The sequence below is a fragment of the Caloenas nicobarica genome, chromosome 7 (genome assembly GCF_036013445.1).
Source record: "Caloenas nicobarica isolate bCalNic1 chromosome 7, bCalNic1.hap1, whole genome shotgun sequence".
NCBI lineage: Eukaryota > Metazoa > Chordata > Aves > Columbiformes > Columbidae > Caloenas > Caloenas nicobarica.
In genome coordinates, this window is record NC_088251.1 from 4,836,734 (window position 1) to 4,857,513 (window position 20,780).

At 41.4% G+C, this 20,780-nt stretch overlaps 1 protein-coding gene across 1 annotated transcript in view; it reads right to left on the reverse strand.

Annotated features, from left to right (window-relative positions):
• The window catches only part of DMBT1 (deleted in malignant brain tumors 1), an 84,800-nt gene that overhangs the window by 629 nt on the left and 63,391 nt on the right, over positions 1 to 20,780 (reverse strand). Inside the window, 6 exon segments of the mRNA XM_065638984.1 lie at positions 9 to 303; positions 596 to 635; positions 5,850 to 5,929; positions 8,094 to 8,123; positions 8,606 to 8,926; positions 12,989 to 13,113. Of these exon segments, the coding sequence (XP_065495056.1) occupies positions 9 to 303; positions 596 to 635; positions 5,850 to 5,929; positions 8,094 to 8,123; positions 8,606 to 8,926; positions 12,989 to 13,113 (891 nt within the window).

The following is a 20,780-nucleotide window of genomic DNA, read 5'->3' on the forward strand; positions in this document are numbered from 1 at the left end:
TAGCGTACCTGCGCAGATGACGCCGGCGTCCTCCTCGTGTCGGCAGTTATGGACAGTGACACCTCGGTGGGAGCACTGCCACAGGTTGTCCTCGTCCCCTCTGCACTGCACATCATCCAGGAGGATGTTCCCAGAGCCTGGACCAAACTGGGCTTCAGACACAGCCGGGAGAGCTTCTCCGCACCCCAGGCTCCTGCACACCACCTGGGCGTCCACCAGCTCGCAGCCGTCGTTGCAGACCGTTCGACGCCCCCCAGCATCTGCTGTCACCGTCTGCCAGTCGCAGGGACAGAGCGGAGGCATCTGCCGTGGAGAAAAAGCCCACAGCTGTGTCAGTGATGTTCAGCCGGTCTGCAGGCCAGGTGCCACTCCAGGGAAGACAGGAGCAGATAGTCTGCTCTGAGAAAGAATCTCCCCTTGTATTTCAGTGCTGTTGTGGGATGTTATGAACACTTGAACCCATCTTTCTGCCTCCAGTACACAGGGGGCATGGACATAGTCCTCTGCTACAACCTGTTGATCTTGAAAACGATCCTCCCCATGAAGCTAGCTGTCACCTCTCCCCACTTTGTGCAACAGAGGGAGGGTTTTCTACCTTTTCTTCACCCTCGTTCTCATCTATACTGTAGTGCCGTCTAAAGGACGAACACAAATACCCAGAGCAAACTTTTTTCCTGGGATATCTTGCAATTTAAGGGATTTTTTTTTTCCTTTAAGTAATGCCTGGTTCAGCTGCTTTTCCCATCCTTGCAAACCCTCTGGCATAACAGATGGTTGGCGCAGCATCATTTCCCCAGAATAGTAGCAGAGCTATTTCTACAGGCCAGGCTCATTTCTGAGTGCTGGGTACTTACAGAATACTCCAAACATCTATCTCACTTTCAGAGAGAAAGGCTGTTAGAGATCTGAAGTTTCAAATTAGTTTTATGGGCCTGGAGTGTATTTTTCTTTCAGAGAAAGAAATCAGAGACACTGCTGACAACATAATTGAGTTCCTCCTATTTTGTAGCCATCATAAACTGCACCAAGTATACACACCTGTCTTACTCCTTGGTGGGTCAGTGATTACAAGGTTTTCATTTTGGGACATTTTGCTGCCACCTGGCAGCCGTTTGTAACCAACTAATGCACATCTATTCAGAATGAGAGCCATGTTTCCTAGGACTCTTTCTCCTTAATTCCTTTTTGCTGACCATGATCAAAGCTCCTTCCACCCAAGTACCATGTTTATCGTTTGCTTCTGCAAATGTTATCTGTAAAGAAATGCCAGCAGCAACGTGCTTGGCTCATTTCCCAAGATCTAGGTCTAAACTCCTGCAAGACCGCCAAACGCGATTTCGGGGAGAAAAGATGATAATTAGAGACAAAAGGTAATAAACCTGTTGAGCCAGGTGTTGAGTATTCACCAGCAATGGGCAATTAAAAAGTTTAAGAACTAGACTACATTAGCTGTCTAAATCCGGGTGGGAATCATGAGAAAGAGACACATTAAAAATTCTATATTCAGATCTTGACTTAAATTACAGGCAGAAATAAATTTGTTGTGATTCAGCTGATGTTAAAAATGGCTGTGTTGGGAGGGAGGCCTCTTTCCTATTCAAGTCTAAGTAAATGAAGTATTTCATTCACCTGAAATATGAACAATCTGAAATTTTGGGAGGCTCTTTTTCACAAAATAAAGGACTGATTAAGTAAGAGTCCCAAAAATCTTTAATGTATTCCTGTGGAGGTGTCTACAGACAGCTGAAAGGCAAGTTTTTAACTTTCAACAAATTAATAGAAGAAAATAATATTTGCACCTCTTCAAAAATCAATATTTTTTTCTTAGTTAAGTGCAGAAAATAATCAAAGGAATTAAAGAACACTTAGTTATCCTGAGCTTTTAACCCAAAGAATAGTTTACCTACAGTTTGCACAAATAAAAGTAACGAGATTATTATTTGCAGCTACAGAGGAGCCTTCCCCCCACTACTTTACCCATTCAACAGTATCCCTGTTACATGCAGTATGGATAAATAAGACGAAGTTGTTTGCTCAAGTACTTGGTTAAATAATTACAGGCAAAGCCCTTAATAGTTGCAAGCACATAGTTCCATAGTAATGAGGGTATTATTAGGAAACCATATATACACTGTGTATTATGTTCCTTAAGGCTGAATAACAGTCAACTCACTCATTTAAGAAATTCACATTCAACTTCTGAAAGCCACGCAAATAAAAGTAAATCTTGAGTAACCACATTTATTTCTCATTTTCACTGGTGTGTGCAGAGAAGTGCAAACTCCTTTCATTCAGCTGGAATAGAGCCCAGTCTAAGTAAGGCAAGTGGCAAAGTCTGATCAAAGCTCTGTAAAATGTTCTTCAAAGTAGGAAAGTTTTCATTTTGAAAGTGAAGTGACTGGCAGGAAAAAAAGGCAGAAAACCACTGACTGAAATGTCTTCTTCACTGTGCTGAAGATTTGCCTCTGAATTTCTAAGACAACACTTGTAGAAATTAGGGTGGATGGATCCTGGATTTGGAACACGCAAATATTGCTCAAAATACGCTGAACGGACGGAGTAGTAAGCAAATCTGTATTACACTTCCCAGTGCTGCTACTACTGGTATTGAGTCACAGCTCTGACCTTCTGACAGCATAGATAAGGCTGTAGAAGACAAGCGGTGTTTAAAAAAAAAAAAAGGTTGTAAATAGAGGAGTTATCAGTTACTTTGCTAATTGTTTGTCGTGTTATGCAGCATCTTGGACTAGCAGATAGTAGGGGTGTTAAACAGAGCTGCTGTACTGTAATGAGATCCTCAGCTCTTGCCACTGAAACTGGAACAGGACAGACAGAGTGGCAGAAGGCAAGGAGGCAATCTGTGCCCTCTCTGGAGAACACGATGAGAACTCAAAGTGATTTTCATAAACTGAATAAATGTCAAAAATCAGCAAGCTGAAATTCAATAAAGACAAGTGGAACGTGCTGCTCATTGGCAAGAGAAAACCAATGCACAAAGGCAAAATCATCCTTTCAGCTGGCACAGAAGGACCATAGAAAAACTGGAAGATGATAATATTTACACTCCAGTGAGCCAGTCCAGCCTCAGTCTTGCAGCTACTTATTCTCCGTGGCATTAAAGAGACCTCAGCTGCTCTGCCGGTGATTGCACATTTAAGAAAGATAGAGGTAACGAGGAGAGCTTGGATGAACAAATAAAGAACATAACAGGCTTGAAAAATCGTGAGCTCTGAGGAAAACTTTAGAGAGCTGAATTTAGTTTCTGTGAGAAGCATCTTTTACTATTCTGAAAAGGGCTTTAAAAAGAATGTCCACCTGACCCTCTGCTCCCTGGAGTCCACAGAGCTAATAAACCAGCATCTGGAGGCACTACAGAAAGTGTCCATGGATAAAAGGACTTGGAATATACATTTTTTGGTGTGTCTTGGAAATATCTGTCAAGTTCAGAGGTAAAGTACACACAGTCATCTCCCCTGGTGGAGTTTTGCATAGGAGTTTAAAGCCTGTTGGTGCTATCAATGCTTCATTAGGAGGCAGGACAGCATGTTCTCTATATTTCTACCTGAGTCTCTATTACCACATAATGCCACGATAAATAAATATTTAAAGTTTGGATTTTTAAGCTTCTTAGCTAATGGAGAATGAAGCAGCATGTTCTTATCCCTCTTTATTAAAACTTCTTTGCGTACATTTTCCATACAGTATGGCTTTCCCTTAGCTTACTTAGACTCAAAATTGATTTTACAATTATGAACTTGACTTTGTAAGCTGTGCTTAGGATTCCTGGTGTAGATACTGCCTCAGTTTCTTCATGTATTGAAGTAGATTCAAAGGAGGAATACAGGTATGTTGAAGGGACTGTGAAAGGGTTGAGGAAACACATTACTGGAGAAAAATATCAATCTCTTTGGTGGAAGAGTCCAACAGGCATGAGTGGGAAGGTACAAAGAACCAGTTTCTGTACCGTGTCAGGTGGTGGGATCTCCGTCTTTAGGACTGGGAAAGAATTGTCAAAGATTATTGAATCTTTAAGGTGATGATGTCACAATCTGATTTAACAATTGATGCTCTCCAGCATAAAGTATCTACTTTTACCCACACAAAACCACCAATATTTGGGAACTTGTGCTGATACAATAGTATAAGCACCTTAAAGCCCCAAATCATTCGTAAGTACATATCTCCCAAACTTTGGCAGCCGAATATTTTAGAAATGAAGGTTTTAGAAGTTGGATTCTTTCTTCACTGAGATGATTAGTTAGCAGTTGGCTGATCTTAAACTTTATGAAGTTATTGTAATCCTACCAATGTAATCTAATTTAAACAAACTTAAACACTATTATTGTGAGATTTTATGGCATAGAGTCTGTTCTTACCTGTAGTCGCTGTGGAAGAGATTTCTGGATTTGAGGTACTATCACCTCCTATAAGTGGGGTGGGTGAAATCGATGATTCTCCAGTAGTTTCAGAGGCTGTGAGAAGGAAGAAACATGGAAATGAGAGGGAAAGAGAATTCAGGTAATGCTGAGTGACTGAAATCCGCTCTTGGTGAATTTAATTGCCTTCAGGCTTTGTGGAAAAGGGAGTCTGTGTATTAGCTGTCCCCCGCATCCACAGACATGGCTCAAACATGGATCTTCACATTAATATTTTGCATTATAAGCATCACAAAAAGTTTCAGATTTCTCTTACTGAGAGTAACAAAAGCAAAAAGAGTGTGAGAAGCAAAAATAGAAAGGAATGTTGTAACTTAGCAGTAACATTTATCGTTAGTTTCCCAAAACTGCAATAGGACAAGTTTTGTCAACTTTATTAAGAAGTTCAAAAAGTAAAATAACAAAGGGTATTCTGGCTGAAAAGAGGGAAATGTTTCTTACTACTGCTCCTGGCTTATCTAACTGAAAATCTTTCTCCCAGAGGTAGAGTAGTCAGTGGCGAAAGGAGAGAGAGAGGCCATCAGGACTGCTGCTGAAATACAGCATCTATTTTTCCTGCGGTTCTCTGCTGGATCTCCTTGCCCTGTGAAACGTCACTGTTAGCAGGTAGGAGCTATGACGAAGACGGGAGGAAGGCTGGAGGTAGAGCCAGCTCTCCCATCCCCAGCTTGCTGGGCTGAGCCTGCAACACCCTGGGCTGGCAGAGGCTGAATCTGAGCTGAGAAATACTCAAGAGGGACTACAGGACCTGCTGGTCCTCCTGGGATGGCTTGATAAGAAAGTCCAAGCGTGGAGGCTTATAAATGGTTTAAAATCCACATAGGTAATGTTATAAATGGTAAGAAACATAGATTGGGTGGCTTTCCCCTAAATCATGCTTCTTCAAGAAATAAAAATAATTTCCTCCAGATTCTATGGTTCCAACTCTGTACTATTCAGCTTGCCCTGGAGCAGGCGTTGCATTTGCAGCTCCTAACTGGAGTATATAATCATAGAATCACAGAACAGTTTGGGTTGAAGGGACCTTCCCAGCTCCCCCAGCGCCCCCCCTGCCATGGGCAGGGACATCTGCACCAGCTCAGGTTGCTCAGAGCCCCGTCCAGCCTGGCCTGGGATGTCTCCAGGGATGGTTCAGCCACCACCTCTCTGGCCAACCTGGGCCAGGCTTTCACCACCCTTCAGCTTTTTCAAGCGACGTATGAACTTTTCAGCAGTAGTAGCAGTACCGGTGATAGCCTGCCCATGCTGCCAGAAAGCGAGCAGGTTGGTACCACACAGATGAAATTCATGGACAAACATAAGCTGCACTGAGAGACAGTAATTTTCTTGGCATCTCCACTGATGTCCCCTCCAAACCAAAACTTATAACCATATTCTTTCTAACCTGCTGGATGTTGTGCAAAGGCCCTTTACCTGTCGGCAGCGTAGTCGGGGTTTCTGATGTCGTGTTCTCCTCTGTGTGGTAGTAGAGGCATCTGTGCTGCCAGAGGAGACTATAAGGATGAGAAATTAAATGGTTGCAAGCAGCAATTAAAAACATAATTGTGATTTGAGAAGTTAGTGGCTCGCTTAGTGTCTCAAGCTTGATAAAAAACTGCATTTTTGGTTTGCTAAATAACTGGAGAGGGCAGAGCTCCAACCAAGGGAGCTAAGTACAAATGCCTGGCTGTGCTCCTTAATGTTTCTCAGGTTTTTACAAATCTTAGACACATGAATCACAATGATCTGGACACTTTTGTTTATAAAATTAAAAGTGTAGTATTTATAGCTACAAGGTCAGAGGTATTAATTATTAAATGCATATTTCCTGCTAGCCTAATATTTTTAGAGTGAAGTTGTTGTAAGGACATTGTTCCTTGACATAAACATTTAATTCGTGGTTGTCTGCTGTGAATATTTTACAGATTTACACGGTCACACCTTAATCCATCTGAAAACCCCAAATTAAGAGAATATATATTTTAGATAGCACTTGCAAAATGTCTGTTCTTACCTGTATAAACTGTGGTTTCAGGATTTTCCTCTGGGACAACGGTGGACTCAGAATCTATAACTGAGGCCAAGAGAAAGCTGACGAAATCAAAAGAAGAGAGACTGTCAGTAATTGGGAGTGGACATATGAACTGAAATCTTGATGAAAGTAAGTAGATTGGGCTTTGCAGGACAGTGAGTCAATGCACAGCCCTTTATTTTTGCTGAAAGAAAGACTTTCGCCTTCATTTACTGTTTAATAATAGAGACAGCAGATATTTCTGGCTGCAATCTTTGACTGCTAGAGATGCAATAGTAATTTGGAAAGATGTAAAGGGACCACTGTCAGGGGAAATAAGAAAAGAAAATCCCTGGACTCTGAGCTTTGGTAACGTGGCTCAGAAGAACATCTTCTAATAAGTGATTGGAGACTGATGCAACCAGTGCACCCCTCAGCAGGTTATAAACACACCTGATTTCCATCCTACCTTTGCACTAACTTGAGAACCAGGAAAAATTATGCAAGATTATTAAAAGAATTGAAGCTCAAGAAAATATCCAGGTAAGAGTGCCTCAGACGAACTGATGGTAAAGATCTCACTATACATACATGCACTCTTGATAAATGTATATGCAGATAGACTTAATCACATGCCCATTTTCCAATCACATTTTCCTGTGAAAATGAAGATGATTGTCTCTTCCAAGGCTAATTACATGCAGGGTTACTAAATATTTTTACTGAATTCCCAGTGTTCCTCTTGTCTGCTCTAAACGAATGGCATATATCATTCAACATTTCCACACATGACATTTGCAGTTTCTTTTTTCCCCCTTGCCTTCGTCAGTAGGAGTTGGGTTTTCTGTGGTAGTTGTCACAGCAGTGCTGTCTGTGGAAAATGTTGATGCAGAAGTGGAAGTTTGGGGGTTCTCTGGGGATGCTGGAAGTTAGAGGAAAGAAATTATTAGATAACTGTAAGAATGGTCATGAGAACTGAGACACTGGTGAAAGGATTTAAGCATCAGGTTTTGTGCAACACTGGCTTAATGCAAAAGACTTCAGCTTCTGACAGAGTGATATTTCTGTTGATTAAGAGCAGTTCTAAATGAACGTCAGAGATAGAGATGTGCAGAGCATGGAGCACCAGTTCAAGACTACTGCAATGTGGTTTTGCAGGTTCAAGTCTTGAGAAAAATGATTTTGTGAACCACTCCTTCACTTCTGGGCTACATAGGATCAAACCCTGCATTTTAGCGGCCACTCCTCTGTGGCTGTGTATTATGAAAAGCTTTAGTACTTAATGCTTAAAAACCCTAGGACACATGAGTAACATCCGTACTTTAAGGTTTCCAGGGTGCTATCACTATTTCAGGAACAGCAGAAAAAAATAGAAGTCAGAAACCTAGACATGGAGTGTTAAGACTCACCTTATGTTTTCCCTAATTAGTAGTAGACAAGTGGCTAATACAGTTCCTATGAGCAATCCAAAGAACAGAAATAATGTTACAGTGGATGAATAAATAGTAATTTGGGGCAATAATTAGTGATTCAGAGCATGTACCTTTCCAGAATACTGTCTGCCAAGGAGCTGCAATCACATGATTTTTGAGTTAAATATTAATCCTTGGGCATTTGGGAATACTGTGAAGAGCTAATGGACTTACGTCTCAAGAGCCCTGCCCTACCTGTCGGTGCAACTGTGGAGCGTGCCGCACCTGCGAACATGGAAGAAAAGCAGAAATTCACTTCTACTGTGCAGTTATTTATATTGCTTCAAAACAGGCTGCTTCTAGCTATGCAATCATTGATTTCAGATATGTTTATGACAAGAGTATGAGCTTTTATTTTCTATTCAGACATACTTGGTTCATTTCTGGATGTGCTTCTCCTCTCAACTGGCTGCCTTTCTGCTTTTTGGGGAATGGCCTGTAATCAGATGTTGACTAAAGCAGTCCTGAACTACCTTCTTTCCACCATTTTTATACTCACTGCTTGCCACCACCTATCTTGGTATTTTATCCAGGACATCCTTTTGTTCCTTGATCACACAGACCAGCTTAAACACAAGGAGCCTCCACGAGCACACAGTTCAGCTCTAGTCTGATTTCCAAACTCTGTTTCTTGCATTTATGGTCAACAGGAAAATCCAAAGAAATTATTAATAATGCATAACTACTATTTTTTTTTTTTTTCTCACCTGAACAGATGACACCAACATCCTCATTATGTCCACAGTCATGCGTGCTCCAGCCAGCATGCCGACAGTCCCAAAGGTAAGATTCGGTTCCTTCACATTGGACATCATCCAGAAGGATGTCTTCTTTGCCACGGCCAAAGTAAGACCATCCGAAGACAGAAACAACGTGGCCACAGCCAAGTTGCCTGCATACAACATCGCCACTGTTCTTACTGAAGTGATCGTCACAGACTGTCCCCCATTTCCCTTCATAATAAACTTCAACCCTCCCGGCGCATTGGTCTCCTCTAGAGACCAGTCGTAGTTGTGGCTCTCCTGAAACTAAACCAAAAAACAGGTGAACATCTCAATTTGTTTATTGCCAGGATATCTACACTTCTTATGTGTAAGGCTGCATCCTCGTCTGTGCAGTGATGGGCTGCTCAGTGTTTCTGTCTTCCCAGTAGCCAGAGCTTACTGGGGAACACCCACAGTGTGCAAAGCTGGGAGCTGAACAGCAGAGCCCAAATTGTGGTTAATTCAGCCCTGTTCACATGGCTCTGCTGCCTACAGGACCTGGTCTGCCATGGTAGGTTATTGGCTGTGCTGATGAGATAACCAGCTCACCTCATGTCACTCCACAGGGGTGCCAGGTAAGTTCTTAGTCAGGACCATGTCTCACCCTCTTACCTTTGTGTCTCAGGTGGTCTCTTATCCATTTTGAAAGTTTGTTCCATATTAAGTTTTGACCTCCAGTTGAGCCTCCCTGTGAGTTCCACCACACACCACTTGCTGTGGCAGATAAGAAAACGTATTAGCATTAATGTAACATATCACAATTCTAGGCATATTTTATGTTTTACTGTGAGATGGTACCCGGTATATGTTGATATAGAGTAAGATACAGTAAAGTGTTGGTATGTGGTGTGTTTTCAAAGCAATCCTGTGGTTCCTTCCTGTGTTTGGAAGGACATGCTCATGTCCTCAGTGGAAGATGACTGTAGAGGACTTTATTTCATGGCAGCACAAAGAACAAAGGGATCCAGCCCCAGAAATCCTAGTGTGCACCCTTCAGCTCCAGTGAAGATGTGGTCTTCTAGGAGATGAGCTCTGCCCAGTTTCACTGGGGCAGTAGAAAGGGTTTACTCACCTTTGCCATATGTGATTACTGCAGTAGCAGGGGAGGCTGTGGACCATTTGTCTGTGCAGATCATGCCAGTTATTTTGGCTGACAGCCCAGCATGTTAGATTAAAAGACATAGGTGAGGTTTTTAGGGACACATTTTAGTGCCAGAGTTAGGTTATGGTTGGACTTGATGATCTTGTGGGTCTCTTCCAACCTAAATGATTCTATGATTCTATTAAACCACTTTCTTCGCAAATGTCTGCTCAGGTCTGCATGGGAAGCCCAATTTTGTCTGACTTTGCAATGAAGAATATACTATATACTGCATAAGATATTTAAAAATGTATGTTTGATTAAACCAGACCATGGCATCATTAACTCAAAAAACCCTCACCCTAGCTCAATTATGCACACAAGCATGATAGGGATTTGAAAAAAAACCCAGAAACCACTAAATCAAACGTGGTTCTGAAGGTTGCGTGACAGGTGTTTTGTAAGAAACCTCTTTTTTTTTTTTTTTCTTTCTTTGGCTCTCTGCCCTATGTGCCCACATAAGTTCAGGGACACTTTAGAGATGGATAGGCAAGTATAGAGAAGATCAGAATTTTCAAAGTAAACTGGAGGCTTTTTCTTTGTTTTCAACAGCAAGGGATGGATTCGTAGGTGTCTAAAAATATGTAGCAATGTTGGTGTTAGAGCATTTCTTAACTGGTGCAAGTTGTTTTCCTAAACTTTCTATGACTGAAGTGTTAAGTTGAACAGTTATAGTAAACAGAGTAATATTTTGATTGGTATGAAACCCTTCATTTCTTCTTGATGTCTAATTAGCGTAGCTCTGAATGTCAAATATTTATCTGCTCTACCCAGCGTTGTGCTCACTTAAGTGGGCTCCATCTGGCTCTGCCTTCCTTAAAGCCTGTTCCTCTCCAAACCAGCTTGCCCACACTCAGCACTGGTGCTGGATCCCACCTGTCGCCCATCAGGTTGCTTGGATGGGGAGGGAGCTCTTCCTTCCAACAAATCTGGATGGCAAAGTGATGCTGTGCAAAACCACAGATGAGCCAGTCTGTAACTCCTTGAAAGGAGTTACACTTTGAGTGTAACTCTGAAGCCCAGTTTGAGAAATGTCACACTAAGTCCTTCCTAAAAGCTGCTGGTTGCTTGCAGATCCTAGGGGATGAACTGGTCTTTCAAAATAATGTACAAACATGCAGTGTTATCATATGCTATTGATGATCTGTAGTTTTAGTCACATAAATACCTTTGATAATCTACATATATTCATTGAAAGAAAAAAAGGATTTAGGCTTCCAGGAGTCAAAGCAGTGTTTTTCAAATGACAGCTTTTAAAAATAATATCCTTGCTCTTTCATAATTAGCATGCTCTGAAGAGCTGTACCTTTTTCAGTCACTAAAATCAGGAGAAATTTCATTTGGAGATTTTTTTTCAAATCTTCAGACATTCACTTTCACAGACTTTAATGATACTGAAGTCTTGGGTTTGCAAGACAGTATCCTAAGTGATTTTTCCAGTCAAAGTTAATCCAGTCTACATACATCAGGTCAAATCAAAGACAAGAGTCAGCCTATTGAATAAGAATAAAGACCATAACATTACCGAAGTGCTGGGATTTGACCACCTTCTTGAAATGCAGCTTAGTCCTCTTTGATGCTGAACTTTCCTCTGGGCTGCCTTTGCTCGTTGTATAAATAATTCAATGTAGCCAACCTCTTAATCTACACTCTGTAAAATTATCTCTTTTTGTAAGGGATTGACATTACTTTATTCATGGTGCCTATGCTGATAACTATAGATCAAAGTATCTAATTCAAACTAGCAAGATTATAAGGAAGGTTTGGGGCTATTGTTTGAAGTTTGAAGGAACATGGCACTGCATTAAAGTATATTTTCACCTGGGTCTGGCAGGCTGCTCTGTTTCTTATTCTGTCTTTCTCTACATTTTTAAATGCAGAAGTGTAGAAGAATTTAAATTCAAAACTGGAACATAAGAAGAACATTTAGAGAACAACTTAGCCAAACTATTCCACTTTAGAGAAGAGAAACAACAAAAATATTCTTCAGATTTCTTCAGCCTATGGATATACGGATTTGATCTGAACCTTTGAATTAGAAGACAAACCATCAATTTTATGGAACAAATCTTGCCTGCAATAGTCTAGGATACTCTTTTCCATCACTTCCCAGCAAGCTGGTCTGTATTAGTAACTAATTCTGTCTGTAACATTTCCCTGCGAACATGAAAAGGTTTTAGACACAGAGAGAAGAGAAGCACTTAACAGGAGCAGCCAAGTGAGACTCACTTGAAGGTGCATTTTCATTGCAATTGTCTGTTCTAACCCAATGCAGTTTCAGAATTTATACTAAATGGGTTCTGGTCTACACCAAAGGTGTGTGCTGTGCAATTTGATCTTTCTTCCTCAGCTTCCAGATCAATGTCAAGGAAGTGATTTACTGACTATTTTCATTTCACAGGGTACATCCAGACATCCGGATAAGTAGATCCAGATCACAGAGCTGTTCCGGACTGGCTACCGAGATCTTCCCAAACACTCCCCAGGCACCTTTGTGGCTGTGTCCTGATGATGTGGTTGTTCCAGGAAGCAACAATTTACTTTTGGAGATTAGGCTGTTTGGTAAGGATTCTCATACCACTTAGTTAAGTCTCTTTCCAGCTTACAACCCTACTAAATGAGATTAAATTGATGTGAGAATTCTGCCAAAGGAAGAGTAGCATCCTAAAAATGCCAGGAAAGTCTCAACGAAATTATCTGTCTGCTACAGGTTATTCCTGTAAGAAGCAGTTTCCATGATTTTTTGTATTTCTCTGGATCCTCTTTAACCTGGGACTAGAGCCCTCCAGTGTGTTTCAGATCTGCAGGTCTCTCACTTGCAACCTACAGAGCAATAAAGCGGCTGTAAGAGGTATTGGCCAAGGCGTGGTTGGGTAAGAAGAAACTAGAAGGAGGTTTTTATTCTACTGGCAAGAGACACGAGATCATAGGATGGGAGGTGGAAGATATTGCAATGTCAGTATAAATACAAATTAATAAAAGTCTAGGAGAAAACATGAAAAAAAAGTCATCATGAAGAGAAAATACACAACAGGTCATGACAGATATTGTCCTTTGGCACCTGTTTTCCTGGTAGCTTTTCAGATTAGGTGACTTGCATGAAAAAAAAGAATCCCACCTGGAATGACTATGCTATACAACTGCCAAAAGACTGGCACCTAGCAAAGCCATCTCTATCAGGATACCTCCAGCCACACATTTTTCTCCCTGGCATGAGGTGGTGGTATCAAAACTACTCTGGCATCTGATACTCCAAGGGATGCTTCCAGCTCCACCTCACCCTGTACTACAGGGCGAAGATGGGTCTCAGCTAGAGACATAAACCAAACAAAGCTCAATCTTCTTGGCTGACTTAGAAATGAACATAAATTCTTTCTTTCTGTGAATGCTTTTCTTGTTTTCTTAGCACAGTATGATGTGTGATGTCTGTCTAGATACCCCTGTTTTTACCTTCACAATAACTTATTGAGCAAAACCAGTCAAGTATCTAAACTCCTAGTTCCATGTGGGGATTACTTTAAGTCAATGTCATTTCCTGAAGTGACTAAGTGGGTTTATCGTAGATCCTTATCAATATATTGCAATCCAAATAGCTCTAAGCTGGGCCTGAACAGTATGGCATGTACAACTTTTCTTTCCTGACAGCAATTAACCTACAATTAACCTATTTTATACAAATATTTTTGACTTCTGAATTAAAAAAAAAAAAATAGCCCAAAACTCCAACAGAAATCTCATGAAGGTTTTCTTCTCAAGCCAAAGAGAAACAGATTCTTTATGTCTTGTGATTTAACCCAAGTCTAAGTGCTCTGGATTTAAAGATTTGGATCTGAGCAATGTTCACAGAAGACACAGAAATCTGATACATGTATGCCATTTCAGTGCACTTCATGACTATCTGATAATGAACCTGTTTATTCTTTGGCTGTTGCTGGACTTTCAATGATATCCTCTCTAGGAACTGTAGAGTCCTGTAGAAATAGCTAATGTGTCAATCTGCTGACTCAGCCAAACAGCACGCTCAGCAGCAAAGCTAATTGCCTAAGATATCCCGTGCAGCTGGAGCATGGCTATTAATGGAAAGTGGGGCTGTAATTCACATTATCTAGTTGTAGGCACCTACTTCATCTATGAACTAGGCTTTTAATCAGTGGCATTTCAGTGCAACTCTGTTTGGAGCCTAGGCATTGGGGTGGGAAAATGTGGGGGACATGGCTGAATGCAAATATCTTGAATATGAATCATCAAGATTTGCTTTTTCAGCATTCCTCAACCTTTTTTATAAAACAGGTCCCCAAAAAGACATCAGTCCCAGCAAACATGTGAACAGCTGAAGACTCCATTCTCCAGCTCTTGCCTAATGAGGCTGGATCTCACCTGAGTCTATTTTACACCATATCTAAGAAGTAATGGTGGTAGGTGTGAATGCTAGCAAGGGCTAATCTGTAGTGAGAGGTGACAAAATAATGACCAGTTTTCACATTAAATACTGCAGCTCCTGTCACAGACATTGAAGGCACTATTAGAAAGGAGGTGGTAAGTCTTGAGTCCAACACTAAGCAAGCAGATTAATCCCATGTGGCAGGAACCAGCAGTGATGACAGTAGGGTTGACCTTTGTGGTCTTGGAATAGCAAAGCTGCTTCCCAGAACATCTTCTTAATGAAATCTGTCAAAATTCACTCATAGAAAACAAACAGCATTTGTCTGTAGTGAAATATTTTCACTAGTTTGGGTGTTAAGCTTTCTTCACGGAATGAAGTTTTGCTGCATTGGCAAAACTGCCCCTCCCTGGAAATAGCTTTTGTCAGCTTCTTCAAACTACATATGGATTTCAGAGCATATTTCATATTGTGAAATACGAACACACAGAGGTCAGTATGCACAGAGGTACTTATATTTGTAAAGGTAACATATTCTCCATAAGACACCTTATACTAAGGGGCAAGTTCTCCATGCTGCTCTATAGCTTTGATCAGGCAGCTTCTCCATCTCTAGTGACCAGAAGTAAGCTCACCAAAGGCATTTAAACATCTAATTTTCATGGAAAGCTGTAGCGTTATAATATCCATGAGTATGTGGGTCTAATGTAGTTTAAGGGGCTAAAACCAGCAGGAAAACGCAAAGCTGTTCTGGAGGCTCCTGCCGCTGGAGGGCAGCGAGGCACTGTCCTTAGGGAGTGAGAACACCTCTGGATAGCATGGTCTAACGTCACAGTGCTTTTGTAGAGTCCATCAAGAGGCCTCCACTTTAGCAAATACCTTTGAAAGTAGACAGAGGTGAAAATAAACATATGCAGAAGAGACAGCTACAAACAGCAGGACAGATGTTTGCATTCCTTACCTGTCTTCCATCAAAGTCGGAGGAGGTGTCTCTGGCCAAATGGAGATCAGGAGAAACTCTGACCCATTTCAGGCACACACCTGGTTCATATTCCTTTGCAACTCTTCACTTGTTATCAGTTAATTAGGTAATAAACCATCACACCTGACAGCTCTCATATCTACTGTTTGTAAAGAATGCCATTGAAATATCTTTGAAGGGATCAACTAGGGCTGACTGCCTTTCTCCCGTGTGTATATTTCTTGTACAAATACTTATTTGTATTTCTTCTTCCCTGAAAAACAAAATTACTAATGTGTGTGAACTCAAAAAATTATGAACTTTTTTCTGTGCTATTGTGACTTATTTGTTATTTCTTTAAATATACTTACTGCACTTTTGAGAACATTGCTTATGTAACAAATCCCAGGTTTTGCTGAACCTGTCACATTCCCAACAGTCTGGTAATGGCCATGTCTAGTGTCCTGCCATAGTGGGGGTGTTTGCAGTGCCCTACAGAAACAATCCCAGGAGGTCTCACCCAGTGGGGCTCTGGTGATGGATCATCATGCTGAAACCTGGATTCCCACACACCTGAACTCATCTGCTCTTTCAGGGCTGACCTGAGGAGACAAGGGAAATATTTCTCTTGGGTCATGAAACACCATTGGTAAGGACCCGCTTAGCTTTTTAAAAAATAGTGTCTTTTGAAGCATGATGAAAAGTGATTTAGTTAAATACAGTAAGGGCAAGAAAAAACATTGATTTTGGAAGAAATTTCATGCATTTTTTCATCTTTTGTTTCTAAAAGCAGAGAAGAAGGACCAAGTCTGGAGGGATTTTTGAAGCCTTCAAGATGTACATGTAAATGAAGGTTCCTTATTTTTTCTACTTTGAAAAAAGACCTGAGAATGAGCATGGGAATAAAATAATATATTGTCAAAGAGCAGCAAGGTGGAAAAGACGCAACAGGAAAAGTGAACAAGCAGGGGAGCCAAAGGCTACCTTTTTTCTGCTTTTGCCAGCCACAACCCTTGCTGTCTCAGGGACGGCAGTAATTCTCTGGTAACAGTAGTCCTTGCCCTGGTGTACACACTTATCTCTGCACGCCTGAGATTAGCAGGGCTCTGGGTGATACGTGTGCGTGATAAAGGATGATAAAAAGCTGTTGTACAGCTTTGCAGTATGATTAGCATTTGGAAATGGAATATTCTGTGGAGGTTTGGAGACCCTGGGTACGTATCTGGTTGCTTGCTCCTGTTAAGGCCCATGACATTATACATTCACTGCTAACATTACCTGTGTCACCTATATGAAGCTGTGTAGTGCCCTAATATTTGTTGCTTAGCTGCCCAGACATATTCTTAATTACAATTAAGATGTGTATTTTTGCAATGCATCCCTTTTTCATGTTTTCGCTCTGCCAGCCATTCCACTAAATTAAACCCTGGTAAGTTTTGAAGTGAAAGGTATTTTTGCACACTGAAGAATGTATAGAGAAAAGAGAAAAGTCCAGGTGAAGTAAATCACATCCCTGATGATACAACTTTCAAACAGGTTCCCTGCATTTATGGTGAATTTATTGATAAAGCAAAGTGGAAACTTTACATGTGAAGCCATATTCTGTGGACAAAACTGAATATCGAGTGCTTGTAACAAATTCCCAGTCCCAGAGGAGAATTGCCTTGGGATAAGGATGTCACCATCCAGCCTCTGGAAGCCCCAGTCCACCCTTGTGAATCCTGTGAGGGCAAATCTTTATCAGAAACGAAGGCTGTGCCAATGTAAATTGGATATCGGTGATCTTGGCTCTGCAGGCAGTAGGACAGGCCGTTTCATCCTGTTACCAGCTAAAGCTTTGTGTCAACACAGGTTGCTTGTCTTGGTGTGGGCTGCATTCTTGCAGTTTTCCTGCTTTTCATGTTCACATGGAGAATAATAAATTAACAAAGAGGTTTTCTCGGCCCCTAGCAAATCCCTTTCATCTCAGTAGGTACCATGGGTCATACAGCACACAGTGCACCCTAAAAGCATTTATTATCACAAAAATGGAAGTGGACTTCTAGTGCACAGAGGGTGCCAGGGAGTTAGATGTGATTAATACCGCCTTTAAATTTGTTTTAAGTAGATTTTGATAGTAAAAACAATGCAATAAGAAACGGGGACTGAAGCGCACAGTCTAAGCAAATGCCAACCCTGTCAAAGCCAGATTTCTTCAAGAATAAGATTAATTCATGAAAGACACATTTCTATTTAGAGCTTTATCTCTTGAGAGTTTGAGGAGACCATAACTGCTCTCAGGATTTTGATTCAGAGACATCTCTATCTAAGAATAACCAACATATTACTGATTTAAAAGTGCACTAAGACAACACAAAACCAAGCACATAAATGGCCAAACCCCAACCCAATCAACTTCCAAATTAAAGTCATCAAAGCTCACATCACACAAGAGGAGTGAGGAGTACCCTGAGCCAATGTTTCCACTGATTGTAATTAATTGACTCCTTCTGGCACTCTTTCTCATGAGTACCGCTCAATTAAGAAAAAAAAAAGGAAATTCACAAATGCTTCTCTGGAGAAAACACTGGGTATTGTGCCTGCATAAAATTCAAGGACTTTGATGCAATATTAGAGCCCTAGTAGAAGACTTCAGCAGGGCCCTTTCATGGTTCCTGCTGTCCATCAGCCCCTGTGGCACTTCTGAGAGAGCAAAGAGAATGGGAAACTTTGATTTTCCTCAGGAAATTAACGTAGCAATGCTGAATCTCTAGCCATGAAAATGTTTCTACTTGATCAATCTGCTTGTAATATGGCTTATTTTCAGTTTATTTGAATACCTAGTTGTTTCCAAGCATGAGGAGAGAATCAAAGCACAGGACCAATAGATTTCCAACACAACATGTATAAAGGGAGATTACTGCAGGAAGAACTTATTGTTAGATGGATTATATAAATATATCATTTTCTGAAGAGTGTTTTGACATGAACAAACAGCACTGTTAGCTAAGGTGAAAGGCATGGGGTGATGGGAGGATAATACAAACACTACTTCTCTGAGGAGCTGTGGTCTCCAAGAGAGGAGGCTGTTTGGGATGTCATGTGGACCTAGAATATCTCTGCAATGGAGGACACATGGCTTCCCTTTCCTCATTCCAGATTGTGGAATCCTGTGTCAATCAGGTTAAAAAAGTTTGTCTCGCAGTTTTCTTACTGGGTACATCAATCCTAGTGGACTCTCTAGAGCAAAGAGAGCAGAAATGGTTTGTATTCTCCTACTCGAGCTGGAGGTCAAGAACGTCAGTCATAATATACTCAAGCTTGTGAATCTCAGATAATTAGCAGAAGAAATCACTGAGACTTTGAGTTTGTGATAAATAAAATTCATTAGAAAGAGGCTTTCCTCATCATTCCTCATGGAGAAATCCAGTTCTCATGGAGACTGGGGATCTGTAATGTGAACCCATGATACCTACTGGTTTGAGTGGGCTTTGACGCAGGTTACAAAATTTGCCAATATTGATTTTGGAGGAAAACACAAGAGAGAGGGAGGTAGCTCTGAATAGTGTAAAGCACAGTACCTGACCCCTGCAGACATCCTCCGCACAGCATCTTAACCAGTCAGCATGGGACTCATGTTGACTGCATTCCCTATAACGCTGATAAAGCAGGTTTTGAAATTTATAAGCATGTAGAATTAAAGGGTGCATGCTCTGCAGTTTGACCAGCCTTATTTTGTTTGAATTTAGTGATTTCATACAATGGAGGTATTTTTAAATTTTAAAAACTTTCTCTTACTTTTTTTTTTTTTTGGCAAGACTTTGTTTATGTTATCTTGATTTTTTGGTTACTTTAATTACTGTTTGAGGCTTCTCTCTTCTACAGACCAGTGGTTAAACCCTCCCCTTGGCATATCCAGTGGCAGCCACTGGCCGAGAGGAACCAGCTGTTTGCAGCCATGGAGAAAATAAGTGATGTCAAGCAAAAAATGATGGCAGACAGTTTCTCCACTGTCCTGCAGCTGAGCTGGGCTGGGTGTGTTCCTGTGTCCCCTCACAGACCACAAGCCCCAGCCCACGTCCGTGGTGGTGGCTCTGCCCGGGGTACACTGGGGTGGGCTGAGAGGGTTGCAGGGATTTGCAGCACCTCTCGCCCTGGCCCGCTTGTGCTGTCCAAGAACCCAAACAGAGTGAGTTTGAACAAGCAAAGCTGCATCTTGGGAACCTTTCGGGGCAGAGGTACCACGAGCAGCTGAGGTCTCAGCTCCATGTTCCTGTGGCTCACACAGCCAGGCCCTGGGCACCAGAGCAGCTGTAAGCATTACTGGAGCAATGCGCTGCCTAGGAAACAAAATGCTTTTTTTTTGAAATGCAATGCCAGAACCCCCTTAAGACTGTACAAATTCTAGTCTCAATTTCAAACAGTTAATTTTCAGCTTGTTCCGCAAGCGTCATCCCAGCTGTCATACTTCACAGCCTTCAGAAAGCATCTCATGTGATGCCTGGATTAATCCTTGCAATGTTGGCAGAGAGAAGTCCACTTGTCTTCCTCAACAATGCATTCCTTGGAGAAATCCAGTGAACTTTTAAGAAACAAAGAAGGCTTGTTTCGCGCTGGCAAGGCTCGGATTGAGTGTTTACTCTACATGCACAGAGTGCAGCTTTCCAAGGCTCTCTGCCCAAGCTGCCCAGGAGCTCAAGAAGAAACTGAAGCAACAGGTTTTGGCCACCGTCCTGTAACTGGGGCTTCGCAGTTGACTTTCTGGGCCTGCAACTAGGGATGGCAGGATCCAGTGTTTTGGAAAGGCGTGGATTTGCTATATTAATATGAAGTCATGCTCCCCGCCACTTCTTTGCACGGGAGAAGAGACTTCACACCAGCATAACTCAATTTTCATAATATCTTATGCAAAAAAGCTCTGCTCAAATCCAGGCTTAGCAATGGAAGACAGTTGGAACTAATACCAAACACCTCAACATCCCCAGCTGAACCTGTGTGTGAACCTTTTATAACCAGGTAACTTCAGCAAATGAGGAGCCCTCAAGTCAGGGTCCCTTTGTTCTAGCAGCTGGTCAGGCACAGAAGAAAATTCAGTCTTTGCACTGAGTGCCTAATTTTATTCAGTGCCTAAATCAAAAGGCAAAAACGGATGAGGGAGATAAAGCAAGGAGTAACAAGATCTTGACATGCACTGGGAAGTTAACTATGTGGTAGGAGCAGGGGTGAGAGAGGAGGAAAAAGAAGGAAGAAAGGAAAAAATCATATGGAAAAAACATAAGAGACTTAATCCCCATCCTAGTAGATGGATTTCAGCCTCCAAGACTCCTATGCAACACTCATCTGACTGCAACTGTTCAAAACCCCACATTTTATCTATTCTGTTTAGACACTCACAGAAAACTTCCTTAGACTCAACAGGTTTGTATGGATATATCTGAGGACAAAATACGGCTCTCACAGTCTTCATACAAAAAGAGAAAAGAAGAAAGAAGCCATCTCTCTGAAACTATAGTTTCTGAAAACTGAAAAAAAATACACAAACAGAAGACAACCTTCTTCAAACTGGGTGTGTTCTTCAGAACAACAGCAGCACAACTAATTTCTACATCACAACCTGTGACTAATTCACTTATTTCAGAAAGAACAACGAAAATCT